This window comes from Callithrix jacchus, chromosome 5, assembly GCF_049354715.1.
Source record: "Callithrix jacchus isolate 240 chromosome 5, calJac240_pri, whole genome shotgun sequence".
Lineage (NCBI taxonomy): Eukaryota > Metazoa > Chordata > Mammalia > Primates > Cebidae > Callithrix > Callithrix jacchus.
The window spans coordinates 24,407,332-24,435,079 of record NC_133506.1 but is presented as its reverse complement, the minus strand read 5'-3'; the positions used below and the strand labels follow the sequence as shown (position 1 = coordinate 24,435,079).

General features: G+C 43.8%; 1 protein-coding gene across 2 annotated transcripts in view; it reads right to left on the bottom strand.

The window, feature by feature from the left end:
- The window catches only part of PCSK2 (proprotein convertase subtilisin/kexin type 2), a 255,827-nt gene that overhangs the window by 90,498 nt on the left and 137,581 nt on the right, over positions 1 to 27,748 (bottom strand). For both annotated transcript variants that reach the window (XM_002747466.5, XM_008995791.5), the window contains 3 exons: positions 24,319 to 24,432; positions 21,879 to 21,987; positions 13,454 to 13,491 (listed from right to left, as the gene is read on the bottom strand). In XM_002747466.5, coding sequence (XP_002747512.1) covers positions 13,454 to 13,491; positions 21,879 to 21,987; positions 24,319 to 24,432 — 261 coding nt within the window. The remainder of the gene's footprint in view (positions 1 to 13,453; positions 13,492 to 21,878; positions 21,988 to 24,318; positions 24,433 to 27,748) is intronic.

Here is a 27,748-nt window from a genome sequence, read left to right as displayed (position 1 = left end):
GACAACTCCCCTTCCTCCTGAGCCTCACTTTTCTCTGTAGAGTGAGGAACTGGACAAGAACACCTATAAAATTCCTCAAGTTGTTACAGCTTTGACTTCAGGACAGCAAAGCCCGTCCTCGTGTGTACCCAGGTTGTAAGTTTCAATTGTGTAACTTGGAGGAATTGAAAGGGGATGGAAACACTGGTGAATGCTCTTACACCACACCTCCACCACTCCAGAGTGGGGCTTGTCTGCTCTGAGAAAGCACTTGGTGGGTAGGTGGGAGGGCGTGGGCTCTTGTGCATCTATTTGAACAAGGACTGAGAGGTCCCAGGAGATGGGTCGATTTTTAGGTCCACATATTTTTTTGCTTATGATGTCTGCCTCCTGAGGGGCTTTGATTTCCTGGACTTCTAGGTAGAACCATTTTGGGCTTGTCCAGGCCATTGCTGGTCTCAGAACTGGTTTACCTGCATCTCCACTAAGCTAGCAGTGCTGGGATGGTGGGTACTGCTTGTGAGATTTGAATGGTTAGTTATCTAGGTGGAGGGAGAGCACCATCTCCATTAAAGACACCCTGTATTCATTTTTCTGTGGCTGCTGTAACAAGTTACTGAAAACTTAAACAAGTTTAAGCCACACTCATTTATTTTCTTAGAGTTCTGTAGGTCATAGTGTGATCTGGGTCTCACTGGGCTAAAATCAAGGTCTCAGCAGGGCTGTGTTTCTCTTTGCAGGCTCTAGGTGAAAATCTGTTTCCTTGTTAACTCGGATTGTTGCAGAATTCAGTGCTTTGTGGACTGAGCTCCCTGGTTCCTTGCTGGCTATCAGCTGAGGGCTGTTCCCCATGTCCACAGCCACCCAGTGCCTGGGCTTGTGCGTTCCTGCCTCCCCCTTCAGAGTCAGGAATGGTGGGTTCAGTCTTTCTCATGCTTGCAATCTCCCTGCCCCTTCCTCTGTCCTCACATCTCTTTCTGACGCAGTCCTCTGCTTTCCTTTCCTGCTTTTAAGCAACATGATTGCATCTGGCCCACCTGCAGAATCTCCCTATAATGTAACCCTAAGTCCATCTTCAAAGTTCATTTACATAGGGCCGGCAGCCAGACATAGTCACAAGTTGTAGGGATGAGGGCATGGACATCTTTGGGGTCATGATTCTGCTGACCTCGTGGTTATTCTGTCCTACTGTCTTCCCTCCTACCCTTGGTTTAGATGGAGCCCTTCTTTTCAGTCCTTGAGGTTCAATCTCTCTCTTGACTTCATTCGTTCATTCAGCAAACAAACGTCATTGCACATGGGTTGTTTCAAGTGATGTGCTAAGCATGGAGGGTATGGATGACAATAAGGCATAGGCCTTGTCCTCATTCAAGAGGCCCGCAGAGATGCAACGCATGTGCAGTGCATGCTGTGGGTGCGGCCCTGCTTCCCTGATGACCACAGGGGTGCAAAATGCTGGTTCCCTTTTTAGGGAGAGACCACTCTGTGATGAGATTCAGGCCATGGACCTCCCCGTAAGATCAGGTTAAGGCTGAGCTCCAGCCGAGTCCACACCCTTGTTCAGCTCCTTCCCTGCCCTGTCCTGCGCTCTCTCTTCTCTTCTCTTGAAAGCCTTACCCATTAAACCACTTCATCAGGAACCTCCATCTTAGTCTGCTTCCAGGGAAGCCAAGCCAAGGTAGTTAGGTAGTAATAATCAATCCAATCTCTTTCATCCAAATTCTCCATCTAGCTCTGATATTTGTGTGTGTGTGTGTGTGTGTGTGTGTGTGTGTGAATATGTGAAAAGAAATTTCACTTTTTTAAGAAGGAGGAAGCATACATGTCTTATCTTCCATAGGTCTATGAGCCTATGTCTATCCTGAATATATTTTATAAGGTGATTTTCAGGACTAAAATATAACTCTTCAAACAGGCAATGGGTTAAGTACTTTTTGTTCTATAATTTTTGGTCTGGTTTGAAGTTAGATTAAAAAGCAAAATAAAGGAAGGCTATTCCTTGTGAAGTTTGGCATATTTCTATAGCAGGAAAGTGGAAAGAAATCTTAAAATAACACACTAATTGCCCCTTTTAAATTTCATTTTAAAAATGCTTTCTGCAAATTCATATGTGTCCTTAAGGCAAGAAGGGAGGGGGGTTTAAGAGAACATACCTCGAGGTCTGACAACCTTAGGCTTGTGTTCTTCCCTGGGGAATTCTAACTGCAATCTTGGGCAGGTAACTTAACAATGTCAAATGCTTATTGAGGGTGTCCTATGTGCCAGAGGCAGTCCTAAGGGCCTTGCATACACTATTAAATCGAGTGATTGCAATCACCAATACAGTCGGTATCATGATTAACCCATTTCACAGATGAGGAAATTGAGACACAGAGACTAACTTGCCTAGGGTCACATACTTAAGGATTAGCTGGAGGTGAGATTTGAATTCAGTGAGGCTGGCTCAAGAGTCTTCTGAACTTTCTCGCTGAATTTCTCTGAGCCTCTAGTTGCAGCAGAATTACTATTTATGAAAGAGCCCCATGTGACAATAGGCAGAGTATACTTATTTTCTAGATAAAAGCAAACATATTAAGAAAAAGTAAAGCCTGAAGAGTGGTCTATTTTTATTAATTCAGAGAGGTAGCAAGTCATTCAGTTTGTGCTCAAATATCCACTATAATCAAGAAGGTTGTATTCTTTTTTTTTTTTATTGCTGTATAGCAAATTACTACAAACATAGTGGCTTAAAATAACACAGATTTATCTCAGAGTTTCTGAACATGGGTTAACTGTGGCTGTTGCTCAAGGTCTCACCTGGCTGAAATCAAAGTGTCACTGGAGCTATCTCATCTAGGGTTTGGGGTCCTCTTTCAAGTTCATTCAGTCATTTATGGTTGTAGGAGTGAGGCCTCAGCCCCGAGGGAGCCCACCATTCCCTGACATGTGACCCTGTTCACATCATGGCAATTACATCTTCAAGGCCAAAAGGTCAGAGTCTCCACTGCTTAGAATCTCTCTGACTTCTTCGTTCTCTGACCTGCAGAGTCCCTTTTGAAGGGCTCACCTAATTAGTTCAGGCCTACCCAGGATCATCTCTCCTTTGATTAACTTAAAGTCAACTGATTAGGAGCCTTAATTACATCTGAAAAAAAATCTCTAACTGTGCCATATAATACAATCTAATTACCTAATTGTAAGAGTGACATCTCATCATATTTGCAGGCCCTGCCCATACTCAATACCCATAAACATACAAGTGTTTACAGCAGAGGGTAGAAATCTTGGGGGCTCATTTTATAGTTCTGCCTACCATAAAGTCTTTGTGTTCAAAGAAAAATGATTAAGAGATTTTAAAGGTAAGAATGAGCTCTTGCCAAAATGAAAGTTACAGTGCTTACGATTCTTAAACACAGGAGTCATAGTTTAGAAGTCTACCACATTTTAGAAGGCTCCATGGCTTCAGAGACTGAGCCTCCTTAACTGAGGCCTGGGCATTGTTTCTTGGTCTTTGTTCCTGCTTCAGAAACTGGAATTGGGTGATGGATCAGACTTTTCGTCTCCATCAGATCCACATTTGCCCAGGCAATGATCCCATGTAGGTGTGGCTCCAGCAGACACACCTGCTTGGGCTCTGCTGCTTGGCAACAAGACCCGGGCAAGCAGTGTGGATGACTGCCCACTTTGCTGTGGCATCAATCCACTACTCTCCTCCTGGGTCAGGAGGTCAGGCCCACCTCAGACATCCAGAACTGTGGCTTTAAGATAGTACAATTGGGAAACAGGCACATGGAGAGAGGGACAAAGTGAAATGGATGTCAGCTCAGCAGGTGCAGCATTTTGAATCACAGCTGCAGCTAGGAGTTATTGCCAAGTTAATTATTTGTAAGTCTTGGTCACCTAAGGGTTTTTGGTTCTCTGAGATAGACTCAAAGAAAAATACCAGTAAGATATTTCACATTTTGGGAATTCAGTGCATATATACTGATAGTGAAGACAAAGAAGGAAACAAAGGCAGTTGAGAATAGTAATCATTCAATTTTCTTGTATTTGCATAAATGACTTTCTTGTGGCCTATCATGTAAACATTGCTACACTTTTTCTGAACAGTTGTGTCTGGTGATAAATGAAATAAAATCCCAGTAGTCTCATTAACATCCTCCCATCTTTTCATCCATCCATCCATCCATCTACCCACCCATCCATCCACCCACCCATTCATCCACCCATCCATCCCATTCATCTATCCATCCATCCATCCCATCCATCACATCCATCCATCCATCCATCCATCCATCCATCCATCCATCCATAATTCAGTCTTCTATTTATGAAAAGTCTCTCTTAATGACCTTTGTGGGGAATGAGGCCTCTAGTTCATTCCCTCATGAGCAAAAGTGTTGCAAGACTTACTTTACCCTGGTCTTTAAGCCACTTAAATTCAGTCAAAAAGATGAGAGTTTGTCAAAGGGCTTTAGGGAATTTGGGGTAAGAAAATAATTTTTGTGGGCTACTTTTAAAATTTAGGTTTCTAGATGGAAGCAAATCTCCAGATGAAATCCAATTACCCATTTGTCTAGTATCATATTCATAAAGCTTCTAGATGAATTCATACGCTGTATTGACCCAAGAAAACAAGTTCATCCCCATGTGGTGAGCTGCATTCTTTAGCGGCATTTAAGCATCTTTCTTTCTCTAATTTTTAGGGCTATTGTATTCTTGCCCATGTGGGTGGTGTTTTATTTTCAGGCTAGCACTAAGCATATTACAATGTAACTATATACTTACATGTGAACTCCCCAAGATCAGGCACTGGATTTTTCACATTTCATAATCCAGACCCCTAGTATAGCATTTTGCACACAATGGGAACAATACAGCTTTTTAAAATGCTAAGTTCAATGAAACAGATACTAGTCACTTGAACAATTTAAAATCGATTGACCAGATGTTTTGTTTGCTTTCAGCTAGAGCTGTAAGTTTAGGTCCATATAAGTAGTTTCATTTTGTTAAGCAAGGTTTCATTTCTTCCCCATTTTTAAGGCAAAGTATGTTCCTGTAAAGATGGACAGTTTCCTCTAGTATATGAATTGCATCAAGTGTCAAGTGATAGTCATTTGACAGATGGTCTATCAAAGTAATGTTTAAAAAGTCCTCCTTCTCGGTATTCAGTCTGGCCTCCTGGTGATAAAGTGCTCATTATGATCCGGCCAGCATTCAAGAGCACATTGAAAATGCCAGCCCTTCCTTCAATAAGAAACAAAGGTTATTTAAACCTCAATTTCATATGCAATATTAATGTGCTTATTTAAATATTCATAAGTCTAAAAGCCAGAAGCAATGTATGTGATCAATACTTCATAGCATCTGAGTCATTCAGGACTGAGTACTGTGCTTGTTTCTTGCTGCTGCCCTTTTATCATGGAGGCCACATGCCCCCTGGGGCTCAATGTGCAGGCACACTTCTGTCAAGCCTAAGGTACTTCCTGTGCTGGCAGCTTTTCTGAGCTCTCAGCAGGTCCCCGCTTCAGAGACAGTCACCTGTCAGGACCCATCTAAAGAATGGAAAAGTGCAGAAATGTAGGGGTGGGCATTCTTATTTTACATTCGCTTTTGTTGGTGAAATAACAACCCTAGAGCCTAAATAATGTTCCAAATTTTGAACCAAACCAAAGAACATAATTTGTCCTCTCCAATCTAGGAACCTAATTGCATCTCCAGCAACTTGAAGGATTCTAGACATTACAGAAAAGAAACCGCTTGTTATTCGCATGTGGATTATTCACCTCTCGAATCATATTCTCTTTACCTTGAAGCCATAAAACCTCAGTTAGGTTCCAGGGTCCTCTCTTTCCTTGGTCAGTATCATACGTGATGAAGGATGCAATGGTGGCATTCATCTATGAGGTGGTTGAGAACTAGGAATTACGTAGAGGGCGGTGCGTGCTACAGTTTCTGATAATCACCGATACAGGGTCACCATATATTTAGTTCCTGGTTTTACTTGCAATAATACCGGTGAATTAACATTTAATGCAATTTAACAAACATGTATTAAACATCACCTTAACAGTGTGCTAAGTGTTGAGAGGGACACACAACACATACACAGTACACACTTCCTTACAAAGAGCTTATGATCCAGCTGTGATGTTAAACATAGGTGAACTGCATTGTTGAATGAATAAATGAATGATTGAATGCCTGACTGAAGGGCCAAAGTGAATGAGTAGGTTAACCATCAAAACCTTGGAGTACTTTAAAACAAATATACACTATGAAGCTTATCTCTAAAGATTTTGACTCAGTAGGTCTAGGGTAGGCCTAGAAGCCAATATTCTCTTCAGACTGGGGTATACCTCAAGTACTGTAGGAGGATGGAGGAGGGGCTCTAGCATGGGCAGCTGTAACAGTTACTGCACAAAAACAGCCATATTAAGTCAGCAGACGTATTATATATTATCTAATATATAACAATAGATGTGTATATAGCTTACAAGTCCACAGTTCAGCTGGCAGCCAGGTGGTCTGGGCTGGGCTCAGCTAGGCAGCTCTGCTGAGCTTGGCTGGCCTGCTCATTTCTGTGTGTTGGCTGGGGTTTGGTGATTTTGGTGTGGCTCAGCTAGGCAGCTCTGCTTCTTACTGCAGGTCTGTAGGCCAGCGTGGGTGGTGCTTCAGGCTGTGGCAGCAGGGCAGCTCTTCCCCATGACTCCCATCTTCCTCTGGGTTACAGCAGGTGAGCCTTTTTATTGGCAATGGCAGAGGCATTGGAAGGCAGGTGGGAGCACACAAGGCCTCTTAAGGCCTAGGCTCCAAACTGGCACAGGCAGTTCTAGATTTTTCTATGTCTTGAAACATGTCACAAGGCCCATTTAAAGTCAAGGGGTAGGAAATATACTTCACCCCTTTAAAGGGAGATTCTGTAGGGTCCCTTGGCAGAAGCTGTGGTCTAGGGAAGGATGTGGAGTTGGAGTCAGTGCAAACATCTGTGCTGGTTACATTCAAGAATTCTTGGAAAAGCTCATGACGATTGTATGAATCTGGACAGATTCTCAGCACAGGATCTTAGAGCTGATCAGAGCATTTCCAAGCTGTTCAGACTCAATTTCCAAGCTAGAAGATGGAGTGCAGAAGTGGCCCATCCTCCCAGTCATCAGAACAGGAGCTGATGTCCCACCCTGCAATGGCTTAAATACTAAGAAATGTAATCTTCCTGGCTCAGAGAAAACTTCACTTGGAGTAGTTGCTGCCTATAATCCCTTTGCTCACCTTAGGGATTAACCCTCCCTTATCACCATCCCGGAACATTTATCTAGTTCTAAGGTCTGTGACAGGGAAGAAGATGTAGGTCCGAAATCCTGCTTCCTCGGGGGCGTCCTTTGTTACATCCCTGACCACAAGGAATGGGTCTTCTTCCTGACTTTACCTTCTCTTCGCTTGGATGCTAGTTTTGAAAGCCTTTGAGATTTATGTTGGTATCCTCTGCTTTTTGCCCTTAACTGTTCAAGCCTCACAATCTTAGCCTGGATCAGTCACCCTTTCTTCTTTTAAAGACCCTGAGCTCACTGAGAGGTCCGATGAACAACTGCACTGGTTTCCTGAGGCCACCCCTGCTTCTCCATCAAGATAACCTGAAATTGTGCAGAGTTGTAACCTCAACTCTTTGAAGACAGAAAGGAAATGAAGGCTTATTGAGCATCTATTACATGCCAGGCCTGATAGGCATATCTCAACGATATCCTGAAACGAACCTGACAGGACATTCATTGTAGCCATTTCGCAGATGAGAAAATTAAGGTTCAAAGATATTTGATATGGCTGCTACTCTAAGGCTGCACAGCCATGAGGTAGGGACCCAGGAGTCATTCTCAGCTTTGGCTCAGTTTCCACTACTGCCAATGATCAGAATCCTACCCTTGCAAGCTGGCTGTTTCCAACTGTCAGCACATGTAACTATGCTGAAGTCTCTGTCTGCACGAACCTATTTTTCTTGTCTGCAGAGAAGGCCAGAATACTCTAGAGTGAATCCTATCTCCCCACCTCATCTCTACTCCTGGGTAGTGGCCTTCACCCAGTGGTCAACAGGAGTTGGTGGGTAGCTGAGGCCTGCTCTGTCCACACTGCTTCTGAGTTTCCCAGGGAGATTGAGCTCCCATTGCCCTCAGGGGTAATTTGCTCCCCAGGCCACTCTCCCTTTCTGGCATCACTTTCCTCCTTCCCAGTGGGTGCTTCCCGGGGTCTCCTCTCAAATGAATGACTTGCTTTCAAATCCTTGTCTCAGGGTCTACTTCCGAGAAAACCCCAGCACACAGCAAGAAGGCTCTCCTTGGATTCTACAGACCCACCACCCATTTCTGTGACTTTCGGCAAAGCTTCAAAGCAGGAGACATTCTACCCCACCCACCTCCATGTCCTGAAAGCTGCCACCTAAGTGACACTCCACACCTTCTTGAAGAAGTATCCCTTTGTTCCACAGACCTAGCAGAACCCCTGGACTTGGGCCAGAGCTGTGAACCCAGCTGGCAATCCTCACTGGATTGGGAGCTCACGGTAAAGAGACCATGACCTCCCTGTCTGCCTGCCCCTCACCTGACAGTCACGTCTCACATGCCTGCGTCTTTACTGACCTGCCGGCTTCTCTAGAAAGTGCCTGTACGTTATTTACCTCTCTTCCTCTGGGGCTTGCACATAGCAGACTCAATCCACAGCCATTGTACTGACTTAGAGAAAACACCCAGTTTGTATAGCAAAGATGGGTAAAAAAGGCTATAATTTTAACTTGGTTTAAAATAGTCTCTTGGCTAGTACCCATTTCATGTTGTTACTGTTGGGTAGAAAGAGAAAAATTTAATTATTTGTAATAGTGAACTTTTACCAGTTGAATTTCTGATGAAATTCAATCATAGAGCAATAGAGTAATAATCCAAGTGGCTGTGCTTATCCTCTACTCCCAATGTTCAACAGGCTCAGCATAGAGTTGTTGAATTAGATTAACACTAACAACTTGCATTTATATATCGATTTGCAGTTTTCCAAGTATTTTATTCTCAGTTTAACAGAAAGAATATTGGACTACCAGCATATGCTGTTTCTTCTCTTAACATCCAGAATAACCAAGCTTTGAAAATAATTCTGGTTTTAGAAACATTTTGCCTGGTTTGATTATAAGGCAATTTTTTTTTGAAGAGCCTTGGGTAGAGTTTTCTGTTCTCACTGAAAATAAATCAGTAACCACAGGGAGTTTTTTCAGCATAGAACATGTCTGTTTATTTTAACCTTTAATGAATTTCCAAGGCATCTCTGGAGCAGACGTTGCTACATCCCCCTTCAGGCTGACACCTTCATGTCCCTGGTGAGCTGCAGCTGTCTGTCCACACCTTTGCCCAGGGCTTTTCCCCTGGAGGGAAAAAGGGGAGGTAGGAAGATCTTTTGGGATAAGCCCTCAAACAATGACTGATACAGTTGGCACATAAATACCCCAGCTTCTTGAGGCATCACATCCCAAGGGGGATCACTCTGGCTCACATATTCCATGCTGTCTCCCAGAGCTCCCCAGTGGAATGAAGCGTTAGTGCCCACAGTACTGTCTTATTTGAGAACTGCCCCATTTACAAAATGCCTTTCCTTCCCGGACTCATTCCCTCTCCTCTACCCTTGCTTCCTGGGATCACCTTCCAAATAACCTGCTTGTACTCAAACCCTTGCTTCAGAGTCTGCTTCTAGGGAAACCCAAGCATACACTCCGCCAAGTACCCCTCTCTCAAAGGGCACCAGCCCGGCTCATCCCCCCTGAGCCATTAGGTCCCTTAACAAGGTGTGAAGCTGCCCATTAATTCTCTGCTCAAACAATTTTCGAGCCTATCACTGTCTACTGGTTTCATTGCTCTCCTGGGCTGGTCTGCTCTATTTGCTGTCCTCATTGTGTTAATGATAGTGTAAAATTTTTAATTAAAAATAAAGAAGATGAATGTGGTTAGTAGCTCCTAAGCTGTCACTCTGAACTCTACCCAGGGTGAGAGAGACACTGTGCCTGTTAAAAACCAGCCAGTTTGGGCTCTCTGCTGAGGAATCAAGTATGAGATATTTAGATGTTCAGCTTTCTTGTCTATACAAGAGGCAGGACACATTCGCAGCCATAGGTAAATCTGTATCATTTCATTGTCAGGTTCCATGTTGAAGACTCAGACTTTGCTCTGACTGAAAGTTATTGAGACGTGCAGTTTTGTACAGGAATCACATTTCCTGTTCAATTCTTAGGTCTCATCTAGTTTAATTTCAGCACAAACATTGTCATCTCTTCAATAACATCGCACCAGTGGCCGTCAATCTTCCTTCTGAATATTTTCAGGTATAAAGAATATGTTACTTCCTTTTTTTTTTTGAGATGGAGTTTTGCTGTTGTTACCCAGACTGGAGTGCAATGGCACGATCTCCGCTCACCACAACCTCCGCCTTCTGGGTTCAAGCAATTCTCCTGCCTCAGCCTCCCGAGTAGCTGGGACTACAAGCGCGCACCACCATGCCCAGCTAATTTTTGTATTTTTAATAGAGACGGGGTTTCACCTTGTTGACCAGGATGGTCTCGATCTCTTGACCTCGTGATCCACCCACCTCGGCCTCCCAAAGTGCTGGGATTATGTTACTTTCAATTATTTACTAATCTTAATCACTAGACAGCTCTTCCTTTGACTGAATTAAAATATTCCTTCTGTGGTTACCACCCATTGGTGGGAATTTTCTTGGGAGAAATTACTGAACCGTGGAATGCTTCATTCTACAAGGAGAATTTTAAATATTTGAAAACATACTCAATGTGCTTGTTTTCTTTTTTCCAGGAAAAGCTTTCTCAGCTCTTTCAGCTCTCCTTAGCATGGCATGGCTTGAAGTCCACCCATGTCACCACCTGCCATCTCATCTCCCCCTTACAGTGAAATACCCGTTGGGAACAACTGAGTTGTTCAGCAACTGGAGATCAGAATGTTTAAATAAATTACAGCACGAGCTAATGCCATATAGCTGTTAAAATCATGTTCTGAAGAATATTTAATACCATAAAAAAGTTCATGGCATACCAAGCGGAAGGGAAGAAAATGCAATAAAAGCCTCATTTCATTAAAAATAGACACATAGAAACGAAAGGCCCAAAATATGTCAAAATATTAAGAATGGTGATATTATGGCTAGTTTTGAATCTGTTTTATGCTTTTCCAGATTTTTTCACAGAGGACATGCATTTATTTTTTAATCCCAAAAAAATGTTCTTAAGAAAGAAAAGAAGAAAAAAGAACTTGAGACTCACAGAACCGATAGAGTTCTTCAGGTATATTCTGGCACTGCAGATCTCAGAGGAGCTGGCACGGCTCAGTCTGGAGGCCTCAAGTTCCAATTTCAGACGAGGGTATTGGCAGATGGATCACACCGTCCACTAACATTGTACCTGCAGCTCACCAGAATCCGAGGATTCTTGCCCCAAATTAATGACCCTCTTTTTCAAATCTGGCAGCTGGAGTTGGGAGCAGCCTGACAGGAACTGCCTGGGCTACGCAGGGAGAAGGGAAGGATGCTGAAGTCGGTCTCCATGTCTTAGGTCTTTGTGGGGTTATGCTATGCACAGGAGACAGGCCATGTGCCCTCACCTTTCCAGCCTGACAGGCGCCGCACCACCTTGAAGTCCTCCAACTGGCAGGATGATCGTTTCCCCAAGGATGGTTTGGGAAAGTGGCAGAACCCCACATGGCTGCCCTGTGAGGCACTGGGTCCTGGAGATGGAGGGGACTGTGGAGAATATCAATGCCTCTATCCACAGAGGGTGGAGCCCTCAGAGACAGGACCATTGACCCTGAAGGCCATGATCCCTGCCACACTTGCTTTCTGTAAGGAACGGCCTCAGATACATCAGAGCCTTGGAGAAAATGCAATGCAGTGCTTCTTAGTCCCCTGCCTGACACATCTCCAGGGCCTTGAAGTTATGGAGGAGGCAGGGGGAGGCGGAGGCACTAGGGGAGTAAGCCAAAGTCAAGCAGAGGCAGCAAGGACTGTGTCCAGGGCAGTCCTTTAAGGAAGTGTATGAGCAGCCTAGCTCCACTCATGTGTTCAGTAGGGAAAGCACCATGGGGAGACAGGGAGAAGGGCTGTTTCCTTAGATGCCACACACAAGACTGCTGGGCACAGGCAGTTTACAAGGGTCTTCTCCATAGATAAGGATTATTATCATTGCAGGGAATATAATTTTGGTTTAACTTCTGTCATTTCTCTCTGGGCTACACTGACTGGACTGTGCCAATGATTCATTTAATATGTTTTCCCTAATATGATAAAAGGTCCTCCTCTCAATTTATACTCTTCTAGATTTATAAGACTCGTTTGATGCCCTGTTTCCTGTTGCCCAGTGCACAGAACACGTGGAATAATCTCACTTTCTTTGTGCAATGTAGATACACATGCCTTCCAGGACAAATGACCCTGACTGGTGACCCCCAAACACTTTTTGCTGGGTAACCGTCCTTTCTCTTATGCAAGCCCTTGTTCTTCTAAATACGAGTTTCTTCAATGACTCAGCTAACATGTGTTACACCTAGATCTGGAGGTCTCGGAAGTATAGCTTGGAAATAGCTTGGATAATTTTAAGTGAATGCACCAATGCTTGAATCTTATACTCCTTGGGGTTAAAATAAAGTGATTGATTCTGTTTAAAGGGCTTGTGGGTTTCATCAGGAAAGCAGTGTGTGACTTGCTGAGCCAAAAATTAGAGTGTGTGGTTCTAGCCCAGCAGGGCTTTCAGTGTTTCTCTGCTAACGTTGCTTGTTTGTCAAGGGACACTAAATGCTCAGTGTTGTGGCGGGGGGGAGTCAGTGGAGTGGTCATAAGTGGCACAAATCATCAAAAAATATAATGCTCTTACTTTCATAAGTCTAGGCCTGCAATGTGCGTCACTGCAGTTTTTGGCTTTTTGCCTTTGGTTTTGTCCAACAAGAACCCAAATGGCTCATTTCCACCCTTCAATTCAATATCATCAGCTAGAGTTGATTTAAACCTTGCCAAGTGTCTCTCTTGCGTCTCCTGTACCTACTTTCTTGGCACTCTGTTCTTTCAGACTTCAGGTTTCTTTCTTCTCTGAAAGCCACTGCCTTTGCCTGCTGCCAGGCTGCATGCCTTGTCCATTTGCCTGTGGCCTGAGCTGTGGCTCCAATGGGATAGACAGTTCCAGTGTGGCTGCCTTTGTGGGTGTCCATATGTGTGTGTATGCATGTGTGCCTATGGGTGCGCATGCACGGGCATCTTCTTTTGTGCATATGTGTGTGTGTGCGTGTATGTTTCTGTGCGTGTGTGTTCCATGTGTGCATGCATACCTTCCTGTGGGTGTACTCCTGTGTGTGTGTGCATGTTCCTGTGTCCTTGCATGCGTGCATGTAGACATGTGCATGTTCCTAACAGCCAGGGGCACCAAGACACTTAAGATGCATCTGTTTCCCCATCAAAGTTGGTTTGTACTTACATAGTTGGAGGCCAGGTCTGGGTGAAGATAGTCAATTCCTGTGAAAAGACAACAATAATACAGGAACCAAAGGTTAATACTTGCCACTGTGTCCTCAGGAAAGCTGCCCGAGAAAGTGCCCTCTTTATGGGGCTGGTGCCAGAAAGCTTGCCATGAGGGTGAGTGCCCTGTCACAAAGCCCCCAGCCTTGCACCTGCCTTCCATGTGGAGGTGTGAAGGTGGGCTACACCTTCTACACCAGAGTGGAGGGACAGCCACCCCAGACACACTTGAGAGTGAAGCCAATTAGAGTATGAGGCCCAAGGATAACACTTCTGACATAAATGTCAGCACTAAGGGGCTTCGTGACAGTGAGATGGATGGCTCATCAGAGCACTGATCTAAAAGAGATTTGTAGAAATCTTGACATTTTTAAAGCAACTGGCATTTCTCTGAAATGAAACTTGCCCTGGGGAGGAAAAGTGATTATTATTTAACAGGGCATGGACAGCAATGGATTAGGAGAATGTACTCTGCCATGGAAATAATAAGAGAACATGGCCAGGCGAGAAAAGCCATTAGGCAAAGGCAAATGGTTTCCAGCGAGGTGTTGCTGGTTGGGAGCTGAAGCTTGTCTCCTCCGAATGTGGCTTTCTAGGAAGCCTGAGGCTTGATGTCTCAGCAGGAGTCCTGCCTTTTCCTGAACTGTGGCCTGTCTTGTTCCAAGGGTAAAATCATGGTCTATGAGCACTGCTGAGTTTCAGCAGACACTTGGACCTCAGAAAGCATCATGAAACTTCAAGGACAGTTGAAAGGCTCTCATTTGGGTTTACAAAACCATATCATCTTTGCTGCAGTTACACCTGGGCACCTAGTCCTCCAAGAAACAGGCAGGTTCTTGATGCCATCTAGCATAATGGTTACAAACATAGATTTCTGGAGTCAGAGACAGGCCTTTGAGTCCCAACTACCCCGATAACTGCCTGCAAGGCTTTGGGCAAGTTGCTTGGACTTTCTGTGCTAGTTTTCCTTTTAGACCAGCCGGGGGTGAGAACAATGCAGGAATTAAATGAATTAATGCAGGTGGTGTGATTGGCCCAGCAGCTGGTGCATTAATAACTATATGGGGATGCAATAGCTAAAGGCCAGAAGTATCATTAAATCCTTCCCAAAGCCGGTATCTTCACTGCATGCTTACTAAAGCTGGGCCGACATTAAAGATTTGCCTTCCAAAAAGGAGCTGGAATTAGGATGCATATTTCTAAAAAGAAATTTTCCTTTGTTTTTGTTTTTTTTTTTGGGGGGGGTTATACAATTAGTAACTGGACCGAGAGTCACTGGTCTGCAGTACATGTGTTAGGTTTTACTGTTAATATTTCGATGAGTAGAGCAATTGCTGTCACTATGGGTGCCTCCTCTAGCTTGAGAGTATAGTCCCCTCGCCAAATCATTACACCTTCTCTTCCCACTTGCCTCTCAAGGTCTTCAGAGGGAAAGGAGTCAGAATATTTAAAGACTGATGTTTTTAAAAGTTGTTAACCCTTGTTCTGGATCCTAATTCAAAGATGATCGATTTTGGCCAGGCAAGGTGGCTCATGCCTGTAATCCCAGTGCTTTGGGAGGCTGAGGAAGAAGGATTGCTTGAGGCCAGGAGTTCAAGACCAGCCTGGGCAACAGTGAGACCCTGTCTCTACAAAAAATAAGGAAATTAGCTGGGTGTGGTGTCTTGCACATGTAGTCCCAGCTACTCAGGAGGCTGATTTGGGGTATTACTTGAACCCAGGAGAGGACTGAGGCTGCAGAGAGCTATGAGCATACCACCACACACTAACCTGGGAGGCACAGCAAGGCCTTGTTTCTAGTAGAAAACAAACAGATTCCAGAAAGCAAACCAAAAACCCCACCCTGCCACCAAAATGGTCAGTTTAGGCTGTGGGGTGACACTGAGTATGAGCATAGGCTTTGAGATCAGCAGATCTAGTTCCACTCCAGGTTCAGACACTGAAACATTTGTGTGTCTTTAGCCAAGTGACATAATCTCTCTGAGCTTTGGTTTCCATGTATTTGAAATGGGACTATTATTTACTTTGCAAAGCAATTTTCAAGATTAGAGACAATTCATTGAAAATCTTCAGCTCATAGTAAACACTTAATACATTTTATTACTTATTATCATTCGTGCTACGATCTACCACATCGCTGGAGTTATGTGGGTACACAGAAGAGCAGAACATTAAAAAATATCTGCTTGGGGGCCGGGCGCGGTGGCTCACGCCTATAATCCCAGCACTTTGGGAGGCCGAGGCGGGTGGATCACGAGGTCGAGAGATCGAGACCATCCTGGTCAACATGGTGAAACCCCGTCTCTACTAAAAAGTACAAAAAATTAGCTGGGCATGGTGGCGCGTGCCTGTAATCCCAGCTACTCAGGAGGCTGAGGCAGGAGAATTGCCTGAACCCAGGAGGTGGAGGTTGCGGTGAGCCGAGATTGCGCCATTGCACTCCAGCCTGGGTAACAAGAGCGAAAAAAAAAAAAAAAAGTGGTCTGAGAAAGAGAGAATTATTGACACAACTGTGAAAGACAGCAAACATGATTCAGAAAAGGTGATCATGGACTGAAGAATCGAAAACAGTAATTTGGTGATTAGATGGTATTTTAATATTTTTGTATATTTTATTATCTTTTAAGGTGCATGGTACTGGACATATATTTCTAGTCAGCTTATTTTTAATTATTAAAATATTTGCATATTCTTTCTTATATTTCATGCTTTTGTTTATTTCTCAGCAGTGAATGCCAGGCATAGTGTTGGTCCTGGAAAAACACGGATGATTTAGACTCAGAACCTGAGCTGTATGACTATCTATGCCTCACAGCCAATGGGGGCACTGACTGATCACCAGACAATCATAACCAGTGAGGCACACAAATGAAAGATACTTGAGTATAATTTTGTTCTAATCATTAGTATCCGATCATCAGTTTGAAACTTTTTAGAAAGTCTAATCCATAAAAGTCCCAATTCTCAGGAAGCTGTGACAGTCCTGGAGACCTCAGGGAACTAAGAAGGAGTTCCACATGCATATTCCTAGATAGAATGTTAATAGCTCACTTGAGATGTGTCATGTCAGAACCCTGGTCTTGAGCTCCAGTTCTTTAACCCTATCCCTAACCCTAACCCTAGAGCCTTGGGGCCCAGGCAGAGAACTGCCACAGGGTGGAGCTACCACAGAAAACCCCTACTAGGGCAATGCTCAATGGAGTGTGGGGGTGGCACTACTCTGAGTTCCCAGAACTACAGAGCCACTAACGTGATTCCAGCATGGGAGAAGCGCAGGCATGAGACTCCACCTCAGGAGAGCTGCTGCGTGGACTGTGCCCAGTGAAGCCACAGGGGAGGAGCCTTGGCAGCTGTGCCCAGTGAAGCCATGGGGAGGGGTCATTAGGAGCCTTGGAGGCTCGGCTCCCATCCCAATGTGTCCAGCAGGTGGGACATGGAGTCAGAAAAGATTACTCTCAAGCCTCAGAATTTATGTTTGCCTTTCTGGATTTTGGACTTACTTGAGACCTGTTACCCCTTTCTTCTTTCCTGTTTCTCTCTTGGAGTGGGAATATATGTCCTACGCCCGTCTCACCGTTGTATTTTGGAAACACGAAACTTGTTTGATTTTACAAGTTCACAGCTGGAGAGCAATTTGCCTCGGGATGAATCATACCTTGAGTTTCACCATCTCTGATTTAGATGACATTTAGATGAGACTCTGGGATTTAGACTTTTATGTGAGTGCTGGAACGAATGAAGACTTTGGGGGCTATTGGGCTGCAACAAGTGTATTTTGTATGTGAGGGATACAAATGTTTTGGGGGGCAGGGGTGAAATGCTGTCATTTGAGTGTTTACTTCCCTCCAAATATATGTTGGAACTTAATCCTTAATTGCAATAGTATTTAGAAGTGGGGCCTTCAGGAGATGATTGTTGTGAGGGTTGTGCCTTCATGAATGAGATTAGTGCTCCTATAAAAGGGCTTGAGGGAGAGAGTTCATTCCTTTGTTACCCCTACTGCCAGGGGAGGACACAGTGTTTGTTCCCTCCACAGGATGCAGTGACCAGGGGCCATGTTGGAAGCAGAGAGCAAGCCCTTATCAGAAACCAAATTTGTGATTTCCCAGCCTCCTGAAGTGTGAAAAACAAATTTCTATTATTTATAAATGACCTAGTTTAAGGTATTTTGTTATAATATCGGGAACGGACTAAGACAGGCACATCTTAAACATTGACAGCCAATCCCCAGGAGTCCTGTCGGGATAGGACAGTTTATAGCCACTCTGGTGAGTAAGACCTCAAGACCAAATTATAGTAAAGCACAACATGTGGGCACCCTTTTTGATGGTTCCAGCTGAGCTCCAGTGGCAACCATCAGCCAGAGGAATGCACCATCATCGACGCTCAGCCCAGCTGGGCCTTCAGAAGACTGCAGCCCAGCTAACATCTCAACCACATGAGCAACCCTAAGTGAGCAATGCCCAGCTAGGCTTTTCCCAGATTCCTGTGCCACAAAATCATGATCAAAGATAAATAGCAACCTTCAGCAGCTAAGTGTTGGGGTTTGAAATGGTTTGGCTGTGTCCTCCCCCAAATCTCATCTTGAATTGTAGCTCCCATAATGTCCATGTGTTGTGGGAGGGACCCAGTGGGAGATAACTGAATTACAGGGGCAGTTTCCCCCATACTGTTCTTGAGGCAGTGAATAAGTCTCATGAGATCTGATGGTTTTATAAGGGGAAACCCCTTTCACTTGGCTCCCATTCTCTTTCCTGCCTGCTGCCATGTAAGACGTGTTTTCATCTTCTGCCATGATCGTGAGGCCTCCCCAGCCACATAGAAATGTGAGTTCATTAAACTTCTTTTTCTTTATAAATTACCCAGTCTGGGTATGCCTTTATCAGTAATGTGAAAATGGAATAATACAGGATCATTTGTTACACAGCAGGGCCTTCCTATTGCTTTTCTATGTGATGCAGAGTTCTAAATCTCTTGGCAGGGTGTGGGTGACTGTCTGGTCCTCAGGCTTGAACTTTTACTCACATGGATGAGGCTCCCATTCACAACGTCTCACCAGGAAGGAAGAGCAAAGGATTAGGTTTCAAGCACCAAGAATGGAGGTTAGAATTAGTTGTGAGACTTTGGGCAGTTTCCTGCCTACATAAACCTCAGTTTCTACATCTGTAAAATGGGGATTATTATAATGTGAGCCTTAGGGAATAACTGCAGTTGTATTTCCAAAATGCGAAGCAGTGCCTAGCACATGGTGATTGCTCAATAAATGTTGGTCATTTCTACTGTTAGTTGTTCTTACTTCGGCTTGAAGCTCTCTCTGACCTGACTCACTGGCCATCCGCCTCACTTCCTTGACTCCATCTGATAATGGCTAAGGGCCTTCTCTGATCTTGCATGATCTTGAGAACTGGCCACCTGACCTGAATTATTCTTGGGCTGGATGAGTCTTGTCCATCCCTGTGTCCTGTCATGGTCACATTCCACTTTCCAGGTCAAGTTTCCAACTCTAAACAATTCCATTACAGTAAAAGGGTTGGAGTTGTCATCATTAAGTGTGGTCCTTGCTGACATCTACATACCTGGAATGTCCCAGTAGACCCTGCAGAAATAATTTCTGTGCCTTTGTGCAGCAGCTAACCATGGAGGCCCTCTCCTAGTGATATGTAGCATGTGGAAATGACATTGCTTTGAACCTAAGTGAAGTCAGAAGATATTTATTGAGCATCCATTGAGTCACTGGATCCAGCAGAGGGTATGATGGCTGAGTTGAGAGTCAGGCCATCAGAGAGGGGAGGGCAGCAATTAAGACTGGCAGTCCACAAATTGAAACTTCTGCACACAAATGACTGAATATTTGCCACACAGGCCAACATATAGAAAGCCAGTGTTGATAGAATATGACATTAGTTTTGCCCTCAGGTATCAGGGTTAGCATCTGTGTGTCTCCTTAACCTTATTTTGGAATATCTTGCTGAGAAAATATCTGGGACATGGCAGTATACCGTTCACGCATGCAGGCTGTTAAGCGAGAGAATGCAGTACCGGTGTTGCCAGCCTTCCCGGTTCTAGCTGTGAGGGCAGAGATGGCCAATTACATGGCAAGAGGCTGCTGAGTATCTGTCCTTGTCCTCACCATGTGGGGGGCTGCCCTTGTCCCAGATGTGCTCATCTTGTTATTCAACAATGGACTTGGTGAATGGCTTGGGCATCCTACTTTTCTTCAGCTATCATACCGAATAGCATGTGATGCATGAAAAGTGGCCACAAATTCTGAGTTCATTTTCTTTCCCCTCGAATCTGGATTGGCTCTGAAACTATTCATTCAAAATAAGTGGCAGAGTGACCGGTGCCCATTCCAGTTCCAGCCTTTAAGAGGACTAGCAGCTTCTGCTTCCTCTTCTTTGGAATGCCTACACTTGGGAGTCCTAAGCCACCATAAGAAATCCATCCACTTTGTTGGGGGCCTCATGAGAGGAGAGGAGGGGCCCTCAGACTCCATGGAGAGGGAGGGAGGCTGAGCCATTTCAGCCTCCCAGTGGAGCCTCTAGTTGACTTCAGCCTCAACTGCTATTTGACTCCACCTGCATCATAGACCCCAGTGGAACTTGCAGAACTGTCCAGCTGAACTCCAGCAACCAACAGAACTGTGAGACATAATAACATGGCTGTTTTTCTAAACCACTCAACGTTGGGATGCTTCATTCTTCAGCAGTAATTGAGTAAAACAAAGGAGAAAGCAGGAATTATAATTGGGGGGGCAGACTTTACTTTTTTTGGAAACCTGAAGGCCATTAATCAGCTGAAGAAAGATCATCAAATGAGAAATTCTGCTGAGACTTTCTAAAGGGCTTCCCTCTCCTTGTCGAAATGAGTCAGGAGCTGATGACTTTAGGAGTCAGTCAAGGAGCTTCAGTTAAATAATTCTGAGCTGAGCATCTACGGTACTCTTGGAGGTTTCCTAAGAGCAGAGCAATGTGCATGTGTTGGCACTTTAGAACCACTTTTAGGGTGGCTTCTCTGATCCCCAGCTGGGGATACCCAGTAGATCTGCCATTAGAAATGGTCTTCACAGTATCTCCTAGAAGGTTTCCCTGAAACTCTGATGTGTCTTTTTTCTGGGTGAGTTGTCCTGAACCCCCTTGGAAAAGGTTTCCAAGAACAAGTGGTAGGAAGGAAGAAACATTTATAAATTTCTGACATCTGAGCACACACACTCTCATGCAGGGCTGCTTTCTCCTTGCAAGAGCCCTTGGCCTCTGGAGGAAGCTTTTACATCCACTTAAAAATGTCTCACACTTCAGAAAACATCGATGCATTGTTTTTATGTTGATATTTAATGAGCCCACACAAGACAACGCAGGTTTTAAGCAGGCTGGCTCATTTTGTTTTCCTGCAATGTTTCTGCATCAAAGCCTGGCTTTAAGGAACATAGTGTTCTTTGAGGATCTTCAGATAGGAAAGGCTCCATTGTTTCATCTCTGTGTAGCCTTTGTACATAATTGGATCAATAATGCACAGTGGAGCTTTTTGCTGGCGGACCCAGATGGGTGATGGAGGTCAATAACACATCACCAATGAAATGACTACAGACGGCGATTCTCCAGAATCTTGGCAGGGCCAAGGAGGCATGTGGTTGGGAAAATGCCAATCATTGGTTTTCATATCACAAGCTATAGAAAATGAGGCTCTGCTAAGTCTCTGGTAGCATGTAAGGGGTGTCTATAATAAAAGGTAATCAAAGGCTACTTTACAAGGGTTCATTCTGAAAGCAGAAATAAAGTCAAATTTCCCCAAGCCTCAATCTTGTTATTGCAAAGCTGTTTTATGGATCTAGAGTCATACTAATGTAGCTTTCTGTGATGATGGAAATGGAATTGAATTTCAGCACCTGCTAGCCCCATGTGGGTATCAAGAACTTGAGGCCAGTGTGATGAGGAATTGAATTTTACATTTTATTTAGCTTTAATTAATTAAAAAGTAAAGTTAAACAGGCACATATGGCTAGTGGTGACTACATTGGATAGTGTGGGTCTAGAGAAATTGATGGTAACTATAAACAGGTTTAGAAGACATTTGAAGGTAAAGTGTAAGCAGTGGCTCAGTAAGAAATTATGGTTGAGTGACAGGCAGCTTTCATTTATTCATTTGTTTAGCTTATTATTTATTAATTAAAAAATATTTGTTAAGTGCAACCTCAAGTTTGAGGACCACTGATTGGAAGAAAGGTGAGGATTTGGTCATAGGACAGTGTGGTCTTCAGGTCATCAGGCCCAGTATCCTGCTATTCTGTCTCTGGTTAGCATCTCCAGAAAAATACAACTTTTTTCCTAAGGCAAGCAAAGGCACGCTCTTATGTCCAAATGATGCACAGGCTTCAAAATACTCACCATCATCCATAATTCCAATGGTAACACCCTTCCCTGTGTATCCCAGCTCCCAGGCTTCAGCCACATTCAAATCAAGGCCAGGAGTGCCATCTGCTTGCCCAGTATTGATCTGGTACAGGAATTTCAAAGCAGGGAATGGTATTAGTTTGGTGTTGAAAAGCATCATGTACATATTTACTTGACACGCTCTACAGCCACCTAATATTCCAGGACCAGCTCAAAGGCTCCCTCTTCCATGAAACAGTATTTTTGAGTATCCCTCCTAACCTACCTATAGCATTTCCTCTCCATTTGTTTTGGTATAAACGATTTGTGTTTTCTGTAAAAATGCAAACATTGTTTCAATTCCCTAATATCTTATAACTAGATTGCTATCTTTAAACTTTTTCTATAGAAGAGCTGTTATTGGCCAGGTGAGGTGGCTCACACCTGTAATCCCATCACTTTGGGAGGCCGAGGTGGGTGGATCACGTGGTCAGAAGTTCAATACCAGCCTTACCAACATAGTGAAACCCTGTCTCTATTAAAAATACAAAAAATTAGCCGAGCTTAGTGACAGGTGCCTGTAATTCCAGCTACTCAGGAGGCTGAGGCAGGAGAATGGCTTGAACCCAGGTGGCGGAGGTTGCAGTGAGCCAAGATCAAGCCACTGCACCCTAGCCTGGGTGACAGAGCAACACTCTGTCACACACACACACAAAAAGCTGTTATTGCAGGAAACCCTCCCTGATTTAAGATTAAATTCTCCCTCATGTTTTGAATTTAAAGCATTTGTTTTGGGTTATTTTCATTTGAGTATAACTTTTTACTAAATAACACCTTTTGCAGAAGGTAACATGTCCTAGTCAATCTTCGTAATTTCAGTGCACTAAGTGCTTTGAACAACACACTAAGTCTTGTTCAGAAGTATTTGTTGAACTGAATTAAAGAAAATTGGCTCACCTTTAGTGCATGTTCTAATGCAGAAAGATAAATCCTAAAGCCCCTCACCTTGGCCCCCAAAAATATTTCAGAAAAGAAAGGAAAACAAAGAGCAATTCCATGATAATATGTTCACTTCTGTCTTTTCATGCGTATTTGTACTGTGTAGGTTTTCTCAAGGGTGGATTGCAAAAAAAATAATGAAGTCAGAGCTCGTATGGGCAATAGCCCACAGTGATCAGTGGCTACTATCACATTGCTAAAACATTGGGTGATTGTTGCTACGGATCTTTAAAAATTTACTGTGCTCTTTCTTCTAGGAACAAGTTAAGACTACCTCTCCACCCACTCTGAAGTTAGAATGGCAGATCACTAATTTTGGCTAATGACATGTGATCTCATGTTCCATTTTTCACATCCAGGCAGAATCTTTAAGAGTTTCTTTTAAAAATTCTACAAAATACCCCTTTTCCTTGCTGAGGGGCTTATGAAAGCAGCGTGGGAATGGAGCTCAGATGGAGCTTGGTCAGCCTGTGTTTCTAAGCAGTTATGAAGCATTGGTCATGTAGCAAGAATGAGAAACGAGCCTTGCTTTTGATAAGCTACTGTGATCTGAGGGTTGTTCATTATTGCAACAAACCTAGCCTATTCTGACTAACACGAATACACTCCTTCAATTACCCATATTGGATTTTCGAACTTCCATGCCAAAAAGCATAAGGCAGAGTCAAGCTGTGCGGCCCCAGGAGGGAAATCATGATGAATTCATGCAATGTAGCGGTCCACAAGGCTGTAATTTAGTTCTCTCTCTTGTTCATCACCTTTTAATCTTGAATAAAGCAAGGCTTCGTTTACATTTACAAATTAGTCACTCCCTTTCTGTCAATACGCCCTGCAGTCTGGGTTTGTTTGGAGCCACGGATCCCTTTTTAAACAAAGCTCGGCCAATCCAAATGGATCATGATGAACTATTGGTGGGTTTCAGTGCCTCTAAGCCTGCATCACTTAAGCCCCATGGAATTGATTTCCTGCCGTTGTTTAAAAAGTATTAATAGATGCTCCTTTTGCTACTTTAGTCTCCAAGCCTTCTTGCTGGCCCTTTGGAGAGTCATTGGATCCCTTCTCTTAGGTCTGTGACTTCACTATGTCCCCTGTCACTGTCTGTTGAGACCCCTGCATTACTCCTCCCAAAACTCTGATTTGACTTTCACATAGTTTTGCAAGTAAGTCTTCAGTCATACACTGGTGCACTTTTTCAGAATCAAAGAGAAACCGAACAGTTGTTGGTCATAGCCTTGACTCTAGGAAACCAGGGCGACTTAGCAGCTCCAGAAGAACGCAGATTAGAGAACTAGATGTACAGATGGTGACAGAAAGTCCATACACATGGAAGGGGACAAAGACGGTCACTGAGTTGGACACTGGCTAATATCCTAGTGAGTAACGAGGAAGTGGAAATACATCTTTTATCCAGAGTCTCAAGATGAGAAAGGTCCAAAGGAACGTAGAGACAACTCACCAGATACCACTGCTTCGTAAAAAGAGGATCGTTCATGTTCATGTCAATCGCATTGAGATCTCTGTAGCCTCTCTTTTTTCGGTCAAATCCTTCCTGCTGCAAAGCCACCTTTACCTGGAATGACAATGGTGACATATTACTTGAATATAATCTGAACATTCCCTCTTCTGGAATTTGTTTCCATGAATCAAAATTTCATTTGTATTTTGGGTGTATTTTTGTCTTTGACAAAAGCAAGTTCATCTCATATACATGCTCACCTCACCATTATTATTATCATTTTGTATTTTTTTTGTAGAGATGGGGTCTCACTATGCTTCCCAGGCTGGTTTTGAACTCCTGAGCACAAGTGATCTGCCTGTCTTGGACTCCCAAAGTGCTGGGATTACAGGTGTGAGTCACTGCACCTGACCCGTTACCACTATTTTTCAAGAGCATTTACTTACGGTTGCACTGAACAGACAGGCCTTGGTGATGGCTCAGAGTGAGTTTCATTAAAATAAGAATTAGATAGAGAAGAGTATTTTTTTTTTTTTTTTTTTGAGACGGAGTTTCTCTCTTGTTGCCCAGATTGGAGTGCAGTGGCATGATCTCAGCGATCTCAGCGATCTCAGCTCAGTGCATCTTCTGCTTTCCCGGTTCAAGCAATTCTCCTGCCTCAGCCTCCCAAAAAGCTGGGATTGCAGGCATGCACCATTGTGCTCAACTAATTTTGTATTTTTAGTAGAGATGGGGTTTCTCCAAGTTGGTAAGGCTGGTCTTGAACTCCCAACCTCAGATGATCTGCCTGCCTCAGCCTCCCAAAATGCTGGGATTACAGGTGTGAGCCACCTTACGCAGCTGAGGAAAGTATTTTTAAAGAAAATGTGGCAAGGGTTGTTAAGTGAAATAAAACAACAGAACATTTCTATTAAGGAGAGATGATTGATGTGGATTCAGGAAGAGAGAGAGTGAAAACAGCATGGATCATTTTTCTGGAGAGCTTCCCAGCCTTTAATTTGTTGACAGTGCTATCGCATTTGAGAGTCTGCTAAAAAAGAAAACTTCTCCAAGAACAGACAGACAAACAATGGAGCCTGCCTGGAGAGCCAGCAAATCCCACAACAAAGCCCTGGAAGGCAAGAGAAGAACCTCGGACAAGAAATTGATGGATGGCGTTGCTGTCTTTGCGCTGACAACATTTCAATTTTGGACAGTCGGAAAGAACCCGCGCTCTTGGATAGAAATGCAACTTACGAGCTAAGTCAGTTCAAGCGGGCTCCTGGCAATGGCTAGGCTTTGTCTCAATCAGGAAACTTGCTTTAACTTGGACAATGACTAATTTATCATGCAACAGCTGTGGCCAGTCCCCGAACATGTACAAACCCAGGGATTATGCACACATATAAAAGGGTGTTGCTGGATATTACTATTATATATATTTTTTGTAGCCCAACATTTGCTTTTCCTCTTCCCAAATCTCCCCAGTGTATTTGGGGGAATTACCTCCAATCCATCAGGCTCTGTGTTGGTGGGAGTAAAGCTGTAGGTGCCTGCCTGCCACAGGTACTAAAGTCTCCCTCTGTCTCAGGGGTGCCTCCGTGGGTGTCTCTCTCCCAGGATTTGAATCTTGGGAAGGAGAAGCAAGGACCAGGAATCCCTGGAGCCCATTTATCCTGGAGGTTCACTCACTAGGCTCTCCTGGTAAAAGATTCTCACTGTGTTCCTGCAGTCCAGCCCCAGAGCTCTCAAGACTGATCCTCCAGCTGCCCATTGATTGTGAGCCCCCGATATCTTCCTGACAACTTCTCTCTGGCTGAAGTGAAGCAGAATCCATTTCTGTTGCTTGTAATCAAGAACTCTAATGGATACCAGCTAAGAGAAGGAGAGCAGCATCTGGGTCAAGAGTGACAGCAAGAAGAGAATGAAGAGACCACAGATGTGGACAAAAACCCTTCCCCTCCTTGTTGCACTGCCTTGAAGAGGAACCTGTGAAAGGCCAGTCCCTCACTTCTTTGCTCTGCATACTGACACAAGAAGGCCTGAAACTCATTTGCCAGAGAAATTCTAGCCATATCAGAAAATCTATACATGTGGAAAACAAGTTTCAGGTGTGGCATTGGCTCTGGGGCTTCTTTGGAGGTATTCCGCAAGGGACAGTCACAGTCACTGCGGCAAGCTTAAAAAACAAACAAAAAAACTCTCCCTAAAGAAACAGTGAAATAATTAGAAAAAGGGGATATATGGTTATTTTTATAATGGCAAAAATTTCACACAACTAATGCCCATCAAATGGAGATAAATTATGATTTAAAGGTACATGTATATATTTAAGCCCATAGGTATACATATAAAATATATGTGTGTATGTGTGCATATATATGTGCATTATACTGTCACATATGTACATATGTATGCACACACACACATATATATCCTCTAGGAAGCCATTGACAAGATGGGATTAAATATGCAAGTATTTTATGAGCGAAAAATACAAGAAACTGTGATGTCAGCCTGACCCCAAGTAAAGAACAGCGAACAAAGTTGGGCGAATTCATCCTTGATTCCCCTGTAACCTAAGGATGGTTTGGTAAAACTGTTGGGGATTAAATTTGAGGAGCCCTGTCTCTCCCAGAAATGGCTTGCCTGTGTTCCCTGCTGCTCTCAGTCACTGGGGAAGTGTGGTGTTGTTGGCACAGTGATGGATTTCAGAGTGCAGCAGCTGGGGTCCTTGGTCAATTATTTTCTCTAAAGTCAGAGATTTGTGCAGCATAGTCTCATAGCACTCTTTCTCTTTCTCTCTCTCTGTGTGTATGTGTGTGTGTGTGTGTGTGCTCGCATGCATATTCATTAATAGAATATTTAAAATGTCGAAGCAAATGTATAGTTCTCCACCCAGAAACATAGACATGATACACCCTTCTCACAACCTTCTTATACTACGGAAGCAAGAGTGCCTCTTGCACTTGGGAAAGGAGTCTGACCCTGGCCATTGCCTCTTCCCATTTTGGTCCCACAACAAGAGGGCTTTATCTGCTCTACTCAATAAAGGGAGGTCTTGGTTGACTTTTGCTGAAGGATTCTCATTCTGTTGGACTCCTATAACTTCCTTGAGAGGATCTTCGGGGAGCAAGAGCGAATATCACCTGGAAGTTTGAAAACTCTCAACAATATGTTGTTTCTCAGTAGCGTCAGAGCAAAAATACATCAGATTTCACCTTTACAAATAACAGTGCAGGAAGGGCTATTACAATCACTCCAACTCATTTAGACCAAGTGCACTCTAATGAAAAGACTGCTCAAATTCATTTCCATGAAATTAATTTTTAATTCCACAAATTAGGTTTTAATGGAAACTAGTGATGCTTAGGAATGCTATACTCATTGGGCATTGCCTCCTTGCAGCTCCGGAATTTAGGAATCCTGAGACTGGAAGGGGTTTTCTGAG